General features: G+C 39.4%; 2 protein-coding genes across 2 annotated transcripts; one reads left to right on the forward strand and one right to left on the reverse strand.

Annotated features, from left to right (window-relative positions):
* Window positions 1–374: 374 nt before the first annotated feature.
* Window positions 375–13,022, forward strand: LOC135475775 (transcription factor HES-1-B-like). Its single transcript, XM_064755714.1, has 4 exons — window positions 375–454; window positions 5,891–5,989; window positions 9,563–9,650; window positions 12,034–13,022. Exons 1-4 carry the CDS (start codon window positions 404–406, stop codon window positions 13,020–13,022), a joined length of 1,227 nt encoding a protein of 408 aa, XP_064611784.1. The 5' UTR covers window positions 375–403.
* Window positions 13,023–19,117: 6,095 nt separating this feature from the next.
* On the reverse strand, window positions 19,118–20,137 carry LOC135475776 (G-protein coupled receptor 161-like). The gene has a single exon (XM_064755715.1). The coding sequence runs from the start codon at window positions 20,135–20,137 to the stop codon at window positions 19,118–19,120; it is 1,020 nt and encodes a 339-aa protein (XP_064611785.1).
* Between the last annotated feature and the right edge of the window lie 2,612 nt (window positions 20,138–22,749).

Below are 22,749 nucleotides of genomic sequence, written 5' to 3' on the forward strand. Positions count from 1 at the left end.
CGGCGCTGAGTAATTTTTGCTGTTTTTTATTTCATTTTTCGTATGCTTTTGTTTCTGTCAAACGTGGAGGCACGCACGGTCGCGCCGAAAGCGTGATCTCCACGCGAGCTGACAGGCGACCTCTGACCTGGCTCGCGAAAACGAGGCCGTCTCGAGCAGGGATGACGTACGGTTGGTTTGGGATAAGTCAAGTTAGAGGAACACGCGTAGACCTGCCTGGTGGTCCGCGACCACTGATATAGCCTCTCTTCCGGCTTCGACGAGACACGGCGTAAATAAGGAAACAACCCCGACGAAGACTGAGCTGAAGTTTAGGCTGACAAAAGCGCAGTACTAAATCAAAGTTAACTTTTACAGCAACAGGTAGATATTGTTCTGTATAAGTTTAAAACTGTCACTAAAAATGGGCGACGAACCTTCGAGCCCAAGTGGTCAAGGCGGATCCGACAGAAAAGTAAGTACCGGTATAGAACTTTCGTAAGAAATGAAGAAGCCATTATTCATACCATGTTTATAGAGTCTACTGCAAATATTTATCCCCGCTACAAAATGTCAAGTAGTAATGGCTGTTTGTTTAAAGTGGTCGCATGTTATTGTGCGGAGGGTCACAGAATGAAAAAAAAACCTTCAGCTGTGACGCAGTGCGTATGGACAAACTCAAATACCGGTGACTAAATACCTAGTGCCTGTAGGACAGCATCAAGCAGGCGTGACAACATAACTGTTCTTTAGGTTTTTTGTTTGCACTCTGTACCAGGCATGGTATTTATATACTTATTTTGGCAAAGAATCTATTGGTAAAAGACGTGCAGGCTGTGCATATGTAGGCCCTACTCACTGAAAAAAACACATACAAAAAGCATTCAAGTACATCTATATATGAAATGACAGCACGAGGTTTTTGCTGACTTTTAGAATTTAGAATAACAACATCTCCAAACTATAACCTGGACCTGGCAACATTAAAGGCGTGGGTTCAAATCCGGCAAATGATAGGATGTGTTTCATTTTGGCATTGAAGAACCCTCTTGATCTTTTGTAGACCGTTTCAGCCATTATAAGATTTGAGTATCTGAAGTGTGATAGGCCTAACTGATTGTATTATGCCTTCGTCCTTCTGTCACCACGACTACGGAACTACGAACATACTTACATGCGTACATACACATCGTATGCTAATGTCCTTGTGCCAGTTGATCACTTGCGGTTTAAATTATCCAAAACCTTACAACCAAAATAATTAATTAGCTCTTGATCATTCCATTGTACACGCATGCTAACTCGGCAGACAGATAAAGTACCGATCAACCTGTATGATGTCAATATGCAGTTACTGGGTTTGGCGATATGCCGGCTGTCTTTGGGGTTTCGCTCCAGTGTTGCAGCACTTTAAATACGGTGATATTAATAATAGCCCGTTTTAATCAGATATGACTGAAATAAATCTGAAAACGGCACCAACCATCGAAATGTAACATACTTATGATAAAGGTTAATGTAGACATAAAATGAATGACAATGGAAAATTGTGACATCTACGTGCATATTTACTCGTATTTTAACCAGTCACCGCCTGGACAATTGATATGTAGCTCCAGAGGGCAGGCCATGCGTGATATCAGAAAGAGTAACAACGCATGAGAGAAATGTGGACTTATCCAGCGATGCCATATTCACTGCATGCGTGTGCAATATTGTGTCTATATATTTATATGTATAGTCCATAAACATTCTGTCTGAGTAATTCAACCATAAATACGATACACACGCGTAGCTTTCTCTGTCACGACTGACAACCTCATCCATCCACAATAGCATAAAGATAAATATCAGCTATGCAATGGCAAACAATGCACGCGGAACACAGGCAAGTGTTCGTTGCACGCAAGTTAACACATACCAAACATTCCGCGCTTATGCGGTGAGCGCGGGGCTGTCAATGGTTACGTGTATGAAATATGTCTCCGAGCCGCGGTGAGCGTGAGTAGTAAATGAAGGAATACTTAAATACGCTGTAATTTTCTAAATGATTGTTTTGTCTGCAATTTCCTTGGCTAGCCTTTCTCCTTCGCATGCATGAGTTGGAAACAGATGGAAGACGCGCTTAGTCTCACGTTTACAAGTTTTTGTACACTCAAAAAATTAATCTGTTAATTTTAACAGAAAGTTTTGTTGTCTGAGCGATGCTGGAATGTATGAAGCTATCGCAACATATTACTCTTAAATACAACACACATATTCTATTAATTTGACATAAAAAGTCTATTACACTAACACGATATTCTGTTGAATATGACACAGTATTATGTAATAATAACAGGAAACATTCTAGCATCTCAGACAACAGACTTTCTGTCAAAATGAATAGATTAATTGTTTGAGTGTAAATCAATTTTTCGTAGCTTTACTCACATAACTCAAGTCACCTTACGCATGGCACTACAACCGGAACAATATTACTGACATATTATTGAAAAATATACATTAAAGTAAACCAAGAAAAAGTTTGCCTGTTTTATAACAAACTAAAGATGTTATTTTGGGATATGCTGATATGGATGCAGACTCATTCACCTAATGCAGGGACAAATCTGTCAGCGCTCTATAATTAAGGCCTGTTTACTGCTTGTTTGCAAAGTTCTGTTGAACACCCGGGGTTTGCTTAAGGTTCGTTGTCAAATATACACAGGTGAAGACATCCAATATTTGTTGTTGTCATCTGCTTGAAAAAACAAATAAAAACACCTCGTGTTGTTGCGAATATTTATAATTTCCATAACCGTGTGCTCGGTTTAAGATAAATCACGTTTCACGGTTTCTTCGCTAATTATCTCCCTTTACTTAACCTCTGATATAATAATGAAAAACTATAAATGTTAAACTTTTCCTGACAAAATCTTCGGAGCAAAGTTAGTTTTTATGAATGCTCTTTCGCCACTTTTCAAATATATACAGTTTGTCCTGTCATTTACTTGTTAAATTTTCTGTTTGTTGGAAAATTCTTGAGTATGGTGTTGAGCGAACAATCAAACAAATAAATGAATAAATAAATTTTGCTTATTAGGACAACTTGTCCCGAATCGGGTTCACTAGATTCGCAATGTCGTTCAAAAGGCACAATTATACATTACCAAACCAATTATGAATCACCATATAGGACAAAATGCAAAATCAAAGCGATGACAAACAAATTAAATTATGCAAATTCTTTGGTAAATTGATTTATGCCTCTCATTTTGGTTAACCATTAAAAAACCATGCAGTCTATCAATCTTTGAATGAATTATAGTCTTTAGGCTACCGCGTCAGCTACCGTATTGTTTAGACTTTATTTTGTGACAAAATTAACTACCTTAAAACTTTAAATGGATTAATACACGTGACATAAACAACAGTTAAAAACATATATGCTTTTCCAACTTTAATCTTCTTTGCGGACAGAAAACTTTTCCTCAAAATACGTGCGATCACAAGGAAACGCCTAATATCTGTAACCAGTGAAGTTTGTCAAATGACCTACCCTTGACCCGTAACATAACCGACAGTTAGTAACTTGCTTAGAATGCCCTCCCCTTGTTGAGCCCAGTCATTAAAGTCAATGTTTCCTCGCTTGATTTCATCACGCGGTGTTTTTGCCACAGGTCTTAGGCTAGTCCGATCATCTGTAGACCCACACACGTGGCTTGAGGAAGAGAAAAGACCGCTTGAAAACAAATCAGATTAACGATCCTGATTGTTATGCAATTCTATGTATGATTTTACATTGAGGTGTGATGGATGTTGCTAGTCTGCTGTACGTTGTAAGTCCTCTTTGGTTTCTGAATTAGTCCAGACATTTAAAGCGCTGGCTCTCTGTGACTACCTGTCCCTTTAGCGCGCTAACGCAGCGTAATGACCTAGGAGTCTCTCACCAATGCAGTCGCTGTGAGTTCAAGTCCAGCTCATACTGACTTCCTCTCCGGCCGTAAGTGGGAAGGTCTGCCAGCAACCTGCGGATGGTCGTGGGTTTCCCCCGGGCTGTGCCCGGTTTCCACCCACCATAATGCCGGCCACCGTCGTATAAGTGAAATATTCGGCGTAAAACACCAATCAAATAAATAAAATAAATAAATAAATTTTTACCAAAGAGGGCACGTGTTTGTCTCTGCTCTGGTCACTCTGGTTCACTTCACCCGTAAACCTGAGCACCGTCATATAAGTGAAAATTTCTTCCTTGTAAGGCGTTAAACACCAGCCAATCAAGTAAATTCTTTGATCATTCCAGCCCTCCGCTCCAGATACTGGATCCATTTTGTAACGTATGTATAGAAAGTTGGAGACTTTTTTTGGCTGCACGGTAAATGAAATCGTGGACAATCCTAAAATGATCAAAATTATGCTGCCAAAAACCGGCAACATTGAAAGCTAAATGGCTTTAAATAAATCACATTCTTTCGAAAAACAATGTTATTCTGTTCAACTAGCTTGGATCGCTTGTATTATGTTAAGCATTAAGTTATGTGTACCACTGACTTGGCACACATGCATCATTTAATATAATGGAACGGCCATAAATCTACTACTTTCATCATCAGACAGAAATGAAATTTTAACAAACAATATTTTGTCTGGTGCTTTACACCGTATATACTCAAGGAACATTTCACTTTTATGACGGCAGCGACCATTATATTAAGAGGAAACCGGATAATGTATCTAACATCTATTTATTCATTTGACTTTTGTTAATTTTACCCCGTATACTGAAGAATATTTCACTATTTCGAAGGCAGACAGCATTATGGTGAGAGGAAACCGGGAAATGTATCTAACATTCGCTATTTCTAATTTGTATTCTTGGCATTTGAAATACAGTAAACATTTTCCCAGAATTCTTGGTTCAGTATTGCTTGTCATGAAAAGAAAAAAGAGGTTATTGTGAATTTTTTTTAAGCACAAAGGCTGCATTGACCCTTCATCTTTATACAGGCAGATGCTGAATTTAGATGACCATTTAGTGTATCTTTATATGAGTTAGGCATAAGCTACGTGAGAGACATCTTCAGGTATCCATACATCAGAAGTGTTAATCAGTTTGTGAAGAGCACAAAACCACAGTGTCCCAAGCGCTATGTTAATGGCAATGAAAGTCATATGAAGTATGACTTAAGATGTGAAGTCACAGATTATATAGACCGTCTTGATTCAGTTGAAAGCTTACTGTAATTTACGTACATATTCCATAAACCAGCTTTCCTTTGCATTCTATTGTTTTGATAACAAACGGATCAGATTCTCTTGGAGTTGTGGACAATATATTGTCTCATTTCTGCGTCACGAGCTGATGACTCCATAAAAATATGCCAATTCAACACATAACATAAGAAACATATTGTGTAATTGCTGTAGAGTAAAAATTGTTACGTATATCAAAGTTACAATGAACATAATTTAATATTATAGAGGCCTCTGTAGCCGAGGTGGTTAGGGTGCCAAAGGGGCACAATGACCCAGGAACCTTTCACCAGTTAATGAGTTCAAATTCAGCTCATGCTGGCTTCCTCTCGGAGTGTCTTGCAGCAACTTGCGGATGGTGGTGGGTTTCCCCCCACCATATTGTTGGCCGTTGTCGTATAGGTGAAATATTCTTGAATGCCAATCAAACAAATAAATTTAATACAGCATTCCTGTCTGTTAAAGGTGCTTCGGCCACCCCCAGTCAGTGATTTCTATTGTCAAACCGTCTCCGGTTTAAGGTCGGTGTCCCTATACGTGGACTTGCATGTGGGGTATAAAAATCCACGTAGAAACCTATATACGCGTACATCAAAGAAGGTGCCCTCTACAAACGTGTATCGAAACTTGAACCCGGTACCATATTATCTTGACGAAATATGTGCTTTTCTTTCAGATAACAAAGCCGTTGATGGAGAAAAGACGTCGTGCTAGAATCAACAGTTGTCTGACTGAATTAAAAGCTCTCCTTCTAACGAACGCTGACGAGAAAGAGGTAAGAACAAGTACATTCTCTTACCCCGTTTATACTGTATACAAGGCGATAATGTATGAAACGTGAATATGCTCACGAAATGTATAACTGACAGTATACATTAAGTACATTTTTACAGTACGGCTTTTCATCAGCAAAATATGAAGGGAATAGTGCAACGACTGGTTGACCCGTATCAGTATAATGGCTCGGGTGGAGCGGCTTACTTGCCTTCGGTAAGACGTCTCAGTGAAGCAGAACTAGATAAAAGGGCGGTGGAAATCCGTCCTGCAACAAGGAGGCACATTGCATGCACTCTAAGGATTCCGTCTTCGTCATTTGACTGAAAAATTGTTAAGTATGAAGTTAAACCCCAAGCACTCACTCACTCACTCATCAACAAACACATAAAGTCGAGTAGATTCTCTGGTGACATATTAAAATACTTGTCTTAGCGGCCAATTGTATTTCCACATACACATACAAAGAGGTTATCTTTACCAGGAAAAATTAAGCTAAACCATATAGGGCAGTGTTCTGCAAACCGATGGAATGCGCGTGCCTGGACGGTTTGGGCGTGATTGAATGGGCTTGTAAACGCGGAGCTTGTCAATAGACGGAATGGACACTGGCGACAGGATCTTATAATACGGTGCAAGAGTTGAGTGGACACAAAAGATCAGAGTGGACACTTGCTGTTTGTTTTGGTAAAAGGAAGTGTGAAAAAATGCCAGAGGATGAAAAGTCCTCTTGGGAAAGTATGTCATGAGCAGGGACACTTATTGTACTCTTATCTGACCGATAAATAGATTTATCGTGGGCTATTATATTGATATCCACACAGAGAATCGTGAGTGGAAAATTGATGAAGTGCTCTTCGGAAAACCGCAACAGTTTAGCGTGGCCATGTTACAAGGGTCAGTGGAGCTGGGGGCATAATGCTTCATTCACGGGCAAAAAACTTAACATAGTGTGTGTCAAAGGAAACTAAAGCCAACCCAAGCTTAAGAAAAAATGGGTTAATTCAGTTATTGAGGACCAAATGGTATTGCTTTACACCAACACACCCGTGTTTTTCTCCAACATGTCCTCAAACGGAGAAGCCAGTGAGCACATACTTCCAAAGAAACGTATCACGCATGCACACTTTTTCTCTACATAGCTGATTGTGGAATACTGTGCCTGGATACTATTTCTCTGTACACAACGAAATTTCGTTGATACTAATGAATTGTCCGAGGCATAACAAAAGATAGCCGGCATAGGAGCTGTGTTCTCTAAAGAAAAAAGCCTAGCCTGCCAAAGCTTTTGGCATACTTTAGACTCGTATCTTGGTTTTGCTGCTTGGTTGTTACCATGATGTGTAGAAAAAATCATGCGAATCTTAGTTCTAATACTAACAGTTTCTCAACATTCACGGGCAACTTAGGATAAGAAACACCTTTGTATGGGTTCATTGTGACACCTTGACAGATCTACATTTCCCCCAGACTTTGAACTCAGTTGAACTCACCATGATGTGTTTAAATGTCATACATGAGAGAAAGGATGACCATATTGCGACGAACGGGTATATTAATAATGGTGATTTGGGAAGTCCTGTTTGTGAACGTAACATTGCAGGTTTTTTTTTAATTGCATGCGCATGAATATCAACATGATTGTTGATTTGATCCATGTTCAAAGATAAACATCACAAAGTTTTGTGTATGCAGAGAGACACTGTATAGATTGTAGTTGTTTCCATCGTGCTGTAAAAATTCAACTCCTGCACGAAGATGAAAATAGAAAAAAAAAAACAAGTATAGATTTTGAAGACGTTTTTAAACGTTTATCTTTTTAATGTCTTCATAAACGTGAACGGAATTTTGTGCTTATTTTTTTAAGGAGCGTGCCAGGGAACTTTCATTCGTCCCGGAATGTAAGATGCAAATAATCTGGGATTTGTCGGGTAAAATAACTCCATACTTTTAACCCCAAGAGTTTAATTATATGCCCCACGCTATGCTCTACGTGACAGTGGTCGAGTCTTGCCAACTGACAAAGGTTATCTACGCCTAGAGATTGGATGAAATCTAACCGTTAGGCACGGAAAACATAGGTCAGAAGATGTACTTGCAAATACCTACACACATATATCCATACAAGTTGGCGGATAATCATTTTACCACGATATAAACAAGATGTCACCTTTGACCGGATATCGTGTGTGGGAAAGTCTATACTCGGAAAATACCCCCATCTTATATTGCAGGCGCATGAACCGATCTCTCCCGACCTGACCCGACGTGACACGAGAACGCCCGATGAAAGACGAGTCTGTTTGCTTTTGAAGTTTAAGCGAAACATGTAAAATAGCATACGATGTACATGTATACTTAGCAATCATATCTTCCATGTAAGTTTGCTCTGGCCGTTTTGCTCCACGTGTTGCAATATAGAATTACGTTTCGGTTCATTTTTTTAAATTTCGCTATGCATTGCTAACAGCATTAATGCCGCTATAGATATGTTGAATGCATAGGGTTAGGCTAGAATCAAGAGACCAGACTGTAGAGACGCATACCAAATTCCACTGGTTCTCTACTATACGACACAATGCTGGTCTTAAATTACTTTCAATTCTTCTGGATTTCAGTGGTTGAATTTCGGATTTGGTGAAAAGTACGGAAATCAAGGGAGAAACGTTCTTTATAAATCAGATTTCATTCGCTTTGATTATTTTTTTTTTCATCTGCCAAGAGAACCAATCTTGGCTGTTTGCCTTTCAACAATCGTGCGCCAAATTTATAGTGTACTGTATATTATGGGCATGAGATTGTGTGAGATAAGACTATTTCAAGTCAGATATATAAAATGTCCTTCTTGTATAGGACTTTGGGGACATTGGATTAACTGTTGCTGTCCATGGTTTTTATTATTAGGTCTTGTGGGATAAGGCTATGTCAATTCAGATCTATAAACTGTGTCATTTTTATCGTATTTGACTGGTGTTCTGATATGACCTCGGTAAGGTTTATTGACAGAGATCTACACGTGAAACTTGTCAGAATGTACTGCAAGGTGATACCAACCTTTTCCAACAAGTATAGGGCTTTTCTGGGCTTCCCTTAATTCCTTCGTTAGGTCAGCAGTATGGGCCTATACCTCTAGATACCAGTGAGTCGGTTTTTCACACCATGACCAGAGTGCCATTCTTCGACACTTTAACCATTGAACAAATACAGATTGTATTTCCCGCACAGGAGTGTATTTCCAACACAGGAGTGTATTTCCCACACAGAGCCATTTAGACTTTTGCTCTATATGCATTTCAGGAAGAGTGCATCAATGAAACAAGAAGAATTTGCTAACACCATGATCACGAAACGTACAACGTCGATTTTTTAAAAGTTAAAAGTTAATCTTAAAGCGGCACTGGTTAGCTTTATGTCTTCATTGTATACCTAGAATTCACGAACATAAGAAGATTTTTAGATGTTGATTAGAACAGCACATAAATTTTATTGTATACTGTACAACAAGGCCTAGATATTTTAATCTCAGATAAAGAACAGAAAATTAACAAAATTTTATTCTTTGTTTGTTTTACAGTCAGGTCGTTTTGCCAAGCTGGAAAAGGCAGATATTCTGGAACTAACGGTAAAATACTTACGGACAAAACAACAGACCGCAATCTGTGGTGAGTGTGATACGACGTTGTGCATCAGTAAAATCTGCCTCTCAAATGAACACGTCCCTATTTCCAGCCATTCGAGTTGTGAAGTCATAACAACAAACAACATTCTGATTTCAAAGGAACTTTCCGCCGTAAATAAATAAACTATAGTTCATTCATTACACAGTTAGACATGTGTCAAGACTGCCCCAAGCCAGTCATATGTACCACATACAAAATTCTTTGCTTTGTTTTCTCTTGACTATCGTTGTGTATAGAATCTGGGCATAGTTACGAGCGCATACATGTTTTTTTTTGTACCTCCATATTACTGTTCATTTTAATTTCACATTTTTGCCACATTGTTTATGTCATGCACTTTCTGCAACATGTTTCTTCTCCCTAACTCCTTGGAATGTTCCCATCTTTACAAAACTTTCAATCAATTTTTTGCGCATACTTTTCTTGTAAACCACGTCGGTTAATGATAATAGAATCCATGCAGTCAGCGTCATTTGTAAACAAAGTTATGACAAAGGACCTGGTATGCTAAGGTGGGGAATAGGTCCCTGCCCAAGAAACTGGACCTCTAGTAGCCAAAGTGACTATAGCTGTGAATGACAGCTGCTGACACACTCGTAAGGCTACTTCTTTTTCAGTTCTGTTTTACTCGTCTTTTTCTTGTTGTATATCAAGCATGCGGCTTATAAAGCTCCAAACATGCACTGAAGCGATGAATAGGTCATAAAATCGAAAAACTGTAGCCGGCTCCACTCACACTGAAATATCTTTTTTTTTTTGCATTAGACACTGTAGAATTATGGAAATCACTGCACTACAAATGTAATTTTCTGAAAAATTCTTAAACACACAGCTATGCACCAATCAATTAAATAAATATATAATAAATGTAACTTTCAGCCTTATACTACACATAACATGTTAATGTTAATGACAGCTAGTGGACCACGTGTTCTCAACCAGGATTAAGGTGTGGTGTCCTTATAGTTGCCAAATGTTACGTAATAACATAGCTTATCTATCTTAATTCATGATAACATTAATTTAATGCAAGACGACCTTTATCTTTACTCACAAAAAAGTATGTCTCCAAAGAAAAAAAAGAAACAAACAAAAAAAAAAAAAAAAAAAAAAGAAACACAAAAATTCGAACTCGTCCCCCATCCGACTTCGTTAGTCCATTGTACTGTGGAGGATGTCTGATGGACCATGGTATACAAAGTTTAAACTTCTTAAAATATGACAAAACTCATCACATTATAAAGTTTACCAAAACGAAACTTTGACAGCACGTAGAAATACACACATGAAGGTTTCAGTAAAGATATTTTTCTGTTTGAAGTTGATATTCATACTGTAAATTAAAAACATACTGCCTCGTTTGAAGGAAAAAATTAAAAAATTTTGTTTTTGCAGTTTTGGAGGGTTATAACCAGGCAACCATCTCTTTATAGCATTATAACTTTTGTGAGTGCTTGGTCCAAGTTTTATACTTCTGATTCCAAAATTTACAGAGTTGTGCTGGGATTTTGAAATTTGGACTTTCTTATCGCACCTCTCTGGGGACCATTCTCCGCCTTACCGTACCAGGTCCTTTGAGTAGTTACAAAGTTATCTGAAACTGACCCCAGAGTAGCTCCTATTCTGCAAGCACTCCAAACAAAAAACATTTCTCGCAGATAGTGCCAGTACACATGCGCTTAACGCGTGGCTTGATATACGATGCTACTTCTGATAAACGCCCTGCTCAATGACCCGGAATGACATGGTTCAAATCTCATTCCAGATAAAATCACTGATAACATGCGTGCGAGTATTTCACTTGTAAAATTTATGCATAGGTAGGTAAATTTTTAAATTATTGAAGGTAAAATAAACGAGTCGAAGTGAAACTTGTAGCCCAAAATATCTAAAATAGCATTGGATATGATTACTATATTGCTTGAGTAAGATTTAGCACTGATTTAAAAGTTTTACTGCTGTCTAGGAGCCTCGAAACATGCAAGCGTAATGCCAGGTTTTAAAATGATGCCGACAATAGACTACATGATTATGATACATCACTACAAAGCAAAATCAGTTGTGAATATCATGGGAAATCACATCGCGTATAAGAGGTTCATAAAAACGGGAAAATCATAATTTCTAAAAGATGCTTTGAGAAAATGGAACGTCGAGGTTTTACGAAAGTGTGCTGTTTCCGTGGGTTTCTTCACCTATGAACCATACTACTATTTTATAAGATGGGAATACTGGAGTAAGGCGTTAACATAAAACAAATAACGTCCATTCTGTATATATAGAAACCAAGCTTAAAAGTTTCCATTGAAATTAAATAATATAGCAACTGTTTTCTTTCTGTAAAACGGCTTGTCTTGGCTTGCAGGTAACCATACAGCTCTCTACAGAGCCGGCTTCAACAAATGCATGGAGGAGTTGTCCACATTCCTGGGCGCTGATGATGAAAACTCGACTAATTTACGACTCAAGCTCACCACTCACCTAGCCGATATCCTCTGCTCTATGGAAAGATTAAAGAATGCAAGTTCAAAGGGCCACTCCGAGAGATCAAACGTTTCACCGGGTCTGCAGGTGTCGAGCAGCAGTGATGACGTCACGTCCGCTCCCAGTCTCAGCGAGCCTGCCGCTATCTCGTCATGTGTCCAGGCTACGGTCGGCATAGAAGGTAAATCCCCTGACGGGTCGACGGCCGAATCGCCAGCAGCCCAGGGATGCCAGCCGTGCCAGGTGAACAGAGCTTTACCTTTGGCTGTAAATTCCAACGGCTCATTATTTCCAACGACTTTTGGCCAGGTAGAAAGTAGCGCTGCCAGCATCCCGGCTTACACAACAATCCCCCTGGTTCCCACCGTGCTAGCTCAGGGTCAGGTGCTACTTCTAGTTCCCAACACCACCAACAACAACAACAGCAAGATTGGCTTTCAACTCCCAGCTTTGACATCCAGCGCCTTGGGTAATTTGTGTTCGCCACGAGATAAGCAACCAATCGTGCAGTCCGACTCGTCCAGATTTACCAGCTTTATCTGTCCCACGAGCTTTCCCAAGAACAGCCTGGTATTCAACGATATTAACGAATCTAAATCCGTACCCCTGCATATCATAAAACCAGAACCGGTAATAGAGTCTGCCGAATCAACTTGCGCTAGACAACTGTGCACAGAATCTGTCAGAACTGGACAAGTCTTGAGCACTGCTAATATCGGGAAAACCGATGCTAAATCTGAGACAAAAGAGGAAAGATGTCTCGTGTCACCGGCTGTTTCACAATCATGTGACACGAAATGTACAGTACGAAATAGCGACTCAGATCACACATCTTCAGATCCTCATGGGGCGATGTGGCGCCCATGGTGAAAACATTTATACTTTTATATACATGGTACCAAACATCAATTGACATTACGTTCATCAACTATTCGCGAAACATGTTTCGTTCAAATTAAACGATTAGATGCATTTATCTGTGATACCCTTTACAACGGTAAGTTGATGGGGGAGTATATCAATGTTGCCTGTAGGTAAAGCGAAAATATCTACGCCTTGTGTACTTACATTCGTATAATGACATTTTTGCACGTTTTTGCTAACCATCAATATTTATACACCCAAAAGACCATTTATCGAGACACAAGCAGAATTACATGAAGGTTCACAAGAATGGCGGAAATCAGCTTTGTAAATTGTCGATTGATTGTAATCTAGTTTTGATGTATTTTGCAAGATTTCCTGCCAGCTCTCCGTTTGAAACAGTTCTTTTTTGTTTTTATCTGTAATATTTACACCGGTATAAAGGCGGTTCTACTCCGCTACAAAAAATATGGCCTAGGAGAAAGTTCATTTGCTTATATACTACACGGAAACATCTCCTACGTCAGGTCCCCTGAACAAAGCATGCGGATTTCCCGTCTAGTGTATCATTCTTCCCGATCAGCCTACTCTAAGCAATCGACTCAAAGATGAAAGTACAAGAACGACAAAACCTTGACACAGTCGTAATGGCTGGATAGGTTGTGGTCTGAGTGTTGTTCTTTTATTAAATCTTTTGTTAAGATTTTTGTCAAATGTGTAGAATGCATTTTTGCCAGGAAAATTAGTTTTCATAAAACAAAATAAATAATGAAGTCAGCTGAAATCCTTCACGAAAGCATTTATTGTGAAATTCAACTTCTGCGTACCAGACATCATTATATGTACATCTGCCTATTCACAGCTTTCATTATAAACCCCACATTATACTTCTTACAGGAAAAGTATTTAAATGATCACGAATACCAGAAAGACTTTAGCGGGCACCTTAACAGACAATTCTTCGAGATACGAAGGTAAATTTTTGAAGCGCTTATAATTCAATACCAAACTTTCGTCTAAATGCAAGAATGCCTAGTTTTGTACATAAATTTAACATTTTAAATCAATCTATTTGAGCATTCGCTTAGTTTATATATAAAAGGTTGTATTGTTTAGTAATATTACTACAGATATTAAAAATATATGTTAGAAAATATATTGTTTCGTTACTAATTGTATTATAATCCTCCGGTTTTTCGTTAAGAGAACCTGCAAAGCAAGGTCCGTATGTTTCCTTTTCCACTCTCTGCTTGTAGTTAAAGGAATAAACCTAAGCTGTTTTTTGATGCATTACTGACAAAAATTGTTACTGGCCATCCATCATATAAATTTGATATTCCCAGAGATGACAAAGCCGTGACCAGTGAAGCGACGTGTTCGGATCCAGCTCGGCTGCGGCTTTAAATCAGGCAGTTTTACAGGTTGCCTACAATTTGCTTGGTTTCTCCGGTTATTCAGTTTCCTACAACTGTTAAGCCTGACTGCAGTCTGACGAGCGAAATATTGTTGAGTATGTCATAAAACACAGAAAGCGTCGAAGATGCTAAATACGTGGTACACCACAGCCATACGTGGAAGCCCACCTTGAAAATCTTGAGAATTTTTAAAGATGCGTTTTTGTCTGCATCAATATTTTAGATGACCAAATGCATTACTTAAGCACCAGTAGACTGGGATTTGGTCGGTCTAATGAAACAAGAGTTAAAATGAAATAATAGTGAATGTGATACCTTTCCACATGGACTGGTATTCAAACAGTGGTAACATATTGAAGGTTTCTACAGAATCAAATATCATTGTCCCTATGTCAAAGACATAGGGACCTCTCCTCAATGCTGGGGGCTCCGTGCCTCAGTTGGTCAGTGCGCTAGCGCAGCGTAATGGCCAAGGAAGCTCTCACCAATGCGGTCGCTGTGAGTTCAAGTCCAGTTCAAGCTGGCTTCCTCTCCGGCCGTACATGGGAAGGTCTGGCGTCAACCTGCGGATGGTCATGGATTTCCCCCGGACTGTGCCCGGTTTCCAACCACCATAATGCTGCCCACCGTCGTATAAGTGAAATATTCTTGAACACAGCGTAAAACGCCAATGAAATAAAATAAATAAATATGCCGTTAGCAATTTTTATGCCTAAGACACCTCGACTCGTGCTGCAATTCGGGTCTTGTGATAACTCGGCTGACAGGTGCTCTAACTGTCGACCTAGTGACAGTCGTTTTTGTGATATCTGCACGCTGTGATTGAAGGAGCCACCAAGAATTAATTTATTAATTGTTATTGCAGCAAATTATTCTGTTTTATATTACACACATATCCTATTAATCCAACACAGCGATTCTATTAGACTAACAGGATATTATGTTGAATATGACACAATACTGTGTGATTATTGTGTAAACACAATTCATTCTAGCATAACTCAGACAACAAACTTTCTGTTTAAAATTACAGGTCGCAGGCCTGCTTGACATAGTCGTATTTGTAATGGCTGTATAGTGTGACTGAGTGAGGCGTCATGACTTCATCTTTGCTCGTAGCCCGGTTTGACATAGTCGTATTTGTAATGACTGTATAGTGTGACTGAGTGAGGCGTCATGACTTCATCTTTGCTTGTAGATCTGCGTGACATTGTCGTTTTGTGATGGCAGTATAGTGTGACTGAGTGAAGTGTCATGACTTCATTTTTGCTTGTGTTTGTGACTTCGGCTTTGTCATCCTATAAAGGGGAATTATAAATATGTTTATATGACATATATCTATATAACATTACACACGAAGAGATCGTATCGGCATTTCAGTTTTGTTTGTTGTTATCTAACGAACAGTGAACAATTTTACACACAGGGAAAGCACGAAAGGGGTGTGAGTAAGCAGAGACTGGCTTATTTTACAAGTTGCTTAAATAATTAACCGAACTACATGTTAATTCACTGATGTGGCACCAGCATCAAGAAACTGTCTTGGACATACTTTGTCGTAACTTGTATTATTTATATTAACGCTTATGCTCATATGTAATTTTGTCATGAAACTTCAAGACAATCCATCATATTATAACGCAGATTCCTCAGAAAGGTCACAACTTTAGCGCAGCAAGTTGTAAGCCTGACCTAAGTCAAAGACAAGGATAGAAGTTGGAAGATGTTGTGACAAGTTGACTTCATGCAACCAAACCTGTTAACGTCTGAGTAAAAGGAATTTTGGCTCAGGTAGACAGATTGCGGTTAAAGGGAGATAACTTAGCTGCCAAATTTAGAAATGCGCTTTCAGGAGGATTGTCTCCCTTTGTGGAACGGTAAACTGGGGCCACTTTCCCAAAGCGGCGTATGACATTTATTTATCGTACTTCTGTCGTACGATGTTTTGTACGTCACTATTAACGTACCATTGTCCTTTATGTGTGATATCGTACAAGTACAACATATTTGCGAGAGTGGGCCCTAGAGTATATATCCCGTATACACTGTTTCGTCTTACGTAATTTCCTTATCAGAGATACGGTTTTGCAAAGCATTGTCAGGGCAGTATTTAGGTTACGTGCGGTAACTACCACGACAGCTTCTTTAGAGGGGTCGTGGCTACAACTGACAGTAAACCTTATAAAAAATAAATTAAGAAGTTTCCACAACGGAATTGTTAGATGATTGTCACTTGCCCATGTCACAATCACGATTGTTGGCCGTATTTTACTCGTACTTAAATGTTGTCTTAATGAATGGACGGTGAACCAGTCTGTAACATCTACTTTATTTGAAGAGGTCCCATGATAATTCAGCGTTTAGCAAAACTTAGTAATATATTTTAAGAGAATTAAACTACACATCTTTACATACCGGGTCGAAAAATTTATATCTGGTAACCCGAATAACGATAGCCTATGCAGTTGTCTCACACGAGATCTGGAAGAATAGATATTATGCCACCAGAGCACTTGCCAGCTTGCAATGTAATGAGTTCTTGTTGCGAGTTGACAGTACGTACGAGTAACGTCATCACGATAGTGTTCGTAATCGTATGTGAACATAACCTCACAAGGATAGGTACAAGTACTGTGAGTACAAGGTTGTCATGCTACTGTTCGTAATGTTACAAGTACGTAATTACCACGAGAACCACTGCTTTAGACATGCTGTCGTCGTAGTAGTAATATTGCGCGTACTGAGAACGACTACTGTAGGCGAAAGGTTGCCATGGTAGTGCTCGTCATGTTATGTGTATGTAACCACTACCATAAGAACCACTACTGTAGGTATAAGGAAGTCACGATAGTGTTTGTCATGTTATGTGTATGTAACCACCATGAGAACCACTACAGTAGATATAAGGTTGCTACGATAATGTTCGTCATTATATTTGTATGTAACTACCATGAGATCCACTACTGTAGGTATAAGGTTGTCACAATAGTGTTTGTCATGTTATGTGTGTGTAGCTATCATGAGATCCACTAATGTATTCATAAGGTCGTCAAGATAGTGTTTGTCATGTTATGTGTATATAACTACCAGGAGAACTACTACTGTAGGTATCAGGTTGTCACGATAGTGTTCTTCATGTTATGTGCATGTAACCACCAAGAGAACTACTATTGTAGGTATAAGGTTGTCACGATAGTGTCCTTCATGTTATGTGCACGTAACTACCATGAGAACCACTACTCTAGGTATAAGGAGTGTCACGATAGTGTTTATAATGTATGTGTATGTAACTACCGGAAGAACTACTACTGTAGGTATAATGTTGTCACGATAGTGTTCTTCATGTTATGTGCATGTAACTACCATGGCAGCGAATACCGTAGGTTTAAGTTCCTCATGAAAATGCGTTGATGGGTATCATATACGACTTAAACAAGTCAATCATATGTTTGGGGGAGTAGTCGGAAAGTCTTAATCTAACGCGGATGCTGCCCTGTCTCTTTTAAAGAAGATAGATAGCCAGTGTTGCCAAAATGGAAATAGCATGTGGTGCTTTAAATACGAATGATTGGTCTTATAGGTACTGAGTTCTCTAACATGGCTACTATTAGTGAAATGTCTGTGAATGTCTGCGAATGTCATATCTCCCGTGTTTAATTAAATCATCTCCAAATTAATATATCTGCTAAATATTTTATCTACCTTCTGTGATGCGGGTACCTCTTGGTGAGTCTTAATTCTTCTCTGTGAGTGTGTATATATGTGTAAGAGGGTAGTCTTTATGTTCAGTTTAATGTTGACAATGAATTCTCGTTATTCACTGACCGTCATATCACTATGGTGAAAATTGTCAACGTCTTTGTTTTGACCTGGTAATAAACCAGTGTAAACAAAATTAGAACTGTAAATATAGTAGACGCTTTTTTGTGAGATTTCGTGATGATATTGAGGAATTCCCGTCAAACGTAATTCGGGTGCCAGCTGTGTAGTCTGTTGTTCATTGCTGCTTTTGTGATGACGCTTTGTTGGCAAATTGCGCGAGTACCCACTGACGATATACATGGGTGGAGATCAGGGAAGCACATCTACGGAGGTGAAGAGGAAAGTTCAGCTTATCCCGTCCGCAATGTCCACATTGAGAGGGGATATGTGTATAATGGAAGCTGTCCAGAATGTATAAAGCGAGAAGAGTTACTCAAAATCCAACCTAACATACCTAACATCATATTTACTTCGGTGCGAGCAGCACAACATAGAGAAAAGACATCCTCTCAATTCTAGTCTCAGCTTTTTCAGGAATGTGTGAAAAGAAGCTGTCTACTACCATTTAGGTGGGTTTCCATGAATTTCGTGATAGACGAATTACGCTCTACTAGTTTACTGTATGAATGAAAATCTCAGTGTGAAAGCCAGTCAGTGACTTGCCAAAGGTCGTTGGTTCACCCTTTACACACTGGTTTGCTCAACCCATAAACATGACCACCAAATCAACACCATTCGAAAGAAAGAACTAAATTAATGTAATGATGGATCAAATGGTACAATGGTTTGAAAATGAGCTGTAAATACCATTACCTTTAAACTACAAAATGGAGTAACACTGAATGATGATACTAACACTGCAATTATAGTATATAGTAATTAAAGTGATTTATTCATTTTAAGACATATAACTCAAATAAACGATCAGTTTGCTGCTGTAATCTCATCTGAATTCACACCAGAAGGAGCCACTTGTAATCGTTTGGAATAACATGAACACGTGTTGTGATCGTTCTGCTTTAGGCTGCTGGCCTTCTTCTTTTTCGAGTGATTTCTGGCACTGTCTTCATTCTCCGTTTCCTCCAAAATCCTTTCCATGATAAAGCTGGAGTGCGGACCTTTAAGGTCGACAGAACGACTGTGGAAGTTATTGATTGTCCAGATGTCTTGACAATGGCGACCCTTACGACAGGAAATTGAAGTTGTCAGCGTCTGGGAGCGGCTTTCTTCACTCTCTCGGATGTCCTCGACGCTGTGTCTTCGCATAATCTGGTACGCGTACTTTGTAAGTTCTTCACGAATTGCACGATTCATAAAACCGTACACGACCGGATTGACGGACGTTGAGGAGTATACCAGAAGAACCGAGATCGTTTCGAACGGGTCCGAAACGCACTGTCCAGAAAGGTGGGTGATACAGACGGATACATATGGCAACCAGCACACAAGGTATGTCGTCAAAATGACAAGGATTGTGCGAGTCGCTTTGCAGTCCAACCGACGATGTTTGTGAGCAGATGAAAACGTTCTGGACGTGGAAGGTAGACCTGAGAACTCGGACGCCGCAGTCGTTGTGTCGGAAATGCTTGGTTTGGAAGGATGTACCCTGCAAGTTGACCGCGTGTGCTTTAAGGCTGCACGGAAAATACTACAGTAACACCACATCATGACAAGCATGGGGAGTAAGTAACATATCGCAACGATTGCAGCCAGATACCCGGTATTATGACCGTTATTGTTCCAGCGCACTCCACATCGGAACTGCACCATTTCGTACCCGTACAAGTCTGTGTTAAACAAAGGAGGTAATGCTAAAGAAAAGCCGACAAGCCAACCCACTCCCATAATGACGTTACAGCGTTTCTGTGTGAAGACGTAAGGGTAACGTAAGGAGTTTGTAATGGCGTAGTTACGGTCAATGGAAATCATGGCCAGAGACAGCATTGATGTAACTATGAAAACTGTAAACAGGAAGGCTTGGTAACGACACCAGGCGTCCGACAAGAGCCATTGCCGGCTAATGATTGAAACCAGGCTGAGAGGAAGAACAAGGATGCTGATCCCTAAAACAACAAAAGGTCAACACTGTCGTTAGTAGATTGTTAAATTATGCCATCAAAATGACATAACGTGAAGCATATTTCAGGTGAGAGACGATTAAACACTGTCCACGAAAACACTTTGATTTAATCTTATTTTAATTGTATTCTGTGGTGGCCTTTCTGTCCACACTGAGACAATTGACGTCACGTCAGGTTTTTGCCACGTAACACACATAGAATGCAATATATCATCATTTAAATGTATAAACATACAGAACTGCGAATGCATGCACCGAATGGACCTTGAAGCAAAAAAACATGTATGCGACGTCAGCGACACCCTCTGAGTCAAAATTAGAAAATCTGATGTTTTAAGACGATTTAAAAAAAATCAAATTATTTTCATGGACTGTTTGATGGTCTTTCATCGGATATATACTTCAAATTTGTGTTTTTCTTTGCCTTCAATTAACCGACAATTGTTATAATTTTAATGTTGAACTTCTGGAACTTCTGTCACATCATAAGCATAAGACTCAGGTGCCACAGCTAGTTACTAGATAAACAAAAACATTTACTATATGCCAACCTATCGCATCGGAAAACCAATGCTTACTCTGAAATATATGAAAAGTATAAATGGTACTTACCCAACTGACATATGGAGAGATTCAGAACAAAACTGTTGGATACGTTTATCAGGACAGGTCGCTTTTGAAACACCAGACAGAGTAAACCATTAAAGGAGATGGCTAAAACCACAACAAAGCTCAGGGCTACTGCGACAAAAGTCATTAAAACGGACGACAGTGTTTCGTTGACATTCGTCCCTGATTCATTGTGACCAACCGTGTCATTCGACCACATCACACTCTCGATGAACTCCGACAACGAAGCCAAGTTGTCTCAAGCCACCACGGATTGTCTGTGTTCATCTTCTTGCAGCTGCCATGCACTTTTGTCCCGATTGCTCACTGAATAGTAACGCTGTGCCATTGTTTCTGGGTTGTCGGTATATCTGCCAGCGGGATGGAGGGTTTAAGCGGGATAGAGTATGTGGCAGTGAAGCAGCTTCGACCCAGTTACTGTCTTGACCTTATCTTGGAACTGGGATGTTTGTAATCGCCTCTCTTGTCCCCGTTGAATCCGTCTGTCCTTGTCCGTCCCCCCGCAGATAGCTCCTGCTGGGGTGTGTCAACGCATCTGAGGCCTGGGCTATTATCAGGCGTTTCACAAATCGCTCAACCACTCTGTAGGGAATAACTCACAGAAGCATAGTATTACAAACTTTGGAATAAGAATACCAATTTTTAAAGAACGTTAATTCCAAAATCATGAAAGTCATACTTGTTTACGTCTAGTTTTTAACCAAAGCCGCAATGGTAAGCAAAAACAATAAATCAGCAATTGATGTCATTCAGATTCGCAGTTTATAGATAAGAGAAAATAATCTTCTACGCTGAAAGCACAACAATTGCAGTTCTACAGTATTGGATGACTAATTAGACACACATAAGACATATATGCATTTTTGAACCAAACGATAAAATTAATAAGGCATTCAACAAGAGGGAAGAATTGAATAAAAAAAAAGATTCAATAAAGATAGGCCACCATTTCTTTTTTTTTTAAATTTCGTCAGTGCTCCCCTTTTGACATCTCGAGAGGACGTCACTATGTAGATTTTATTTGCATATAAATGGAGAACAAAACAAAAATATCATCATCTGTATAATTCATTATCTCTTTGTAAATTGTCTTCCACAAACTTAGGGGTAAATTAACTGGCGCATAGTTGATTAACGGCCAACTGTTTAACTGTAGTTGATAAAAAAATAATGCGGCTATTGTGAACTTGCTAAATACACCCATGTCATAAATAGACAATGTGCTAGAGACGACAGTTACGCACAATCTGATTGGATAGCAATTCAAATTGCAGTCATATCTCAACCAGTTAAGTGTTGTTTTTCTATGTGCTGGCTTCACTACTGAGACAAATCTATAGCGATTTGCAGCACTCACAAGTGTGATAGGTTAGACTGTTTTCCCATCTTTATGAGTATATACTTCAGAAAGGATCACAGTGAATAAGTGAACGAGTTTAACGTCGTACTTAACGGTTTTTCAGTGACATGACAACGAGGAGACATTAGATGCGTGTAGATCTACTGTGTATTCTTGTGGCATGGCGAGTCCAGTTCTGCCTCCATTGAAGACACCATACATGACACACCACCCAATGACACCATACTGACACCGGCCCAACCAGTCGTGTTTCCTTGCTCTAACCTCTCAGTGCTGAGCAACAAAAGAGACAGCAATAAATGCCATTTTTGAAGTTTTTGGTATGACACGACCCAGATATGATCCCAGTGAATTTTTTCCCATAATAACCCTATAGAAGAGGGAATATATGGTATTCTTCCGCTCTCACTGTTCGTATCCAGTCGTGGTGACGTTTGCACTGTCTCCCGTGGTGACGTTTGCACTGTTGATGATCAATTTTGTGTT

The sequence above is a fragment of the Liolophura sinensis genome, chromosome 9, assembly GCF_032854445.1.
Source record: "Liolophura sinensis isolate JHLJ2023 chromosome 9, CUHK_Ljap_v2, whole genome shotgun sequence".
Classification (NCBI taxonomy): Eukaryota; Metazoa; Mollusca; class Polyplacophora; order Chitonida; family Chitonidae; genus Liolophura; species Liolophura sinensis.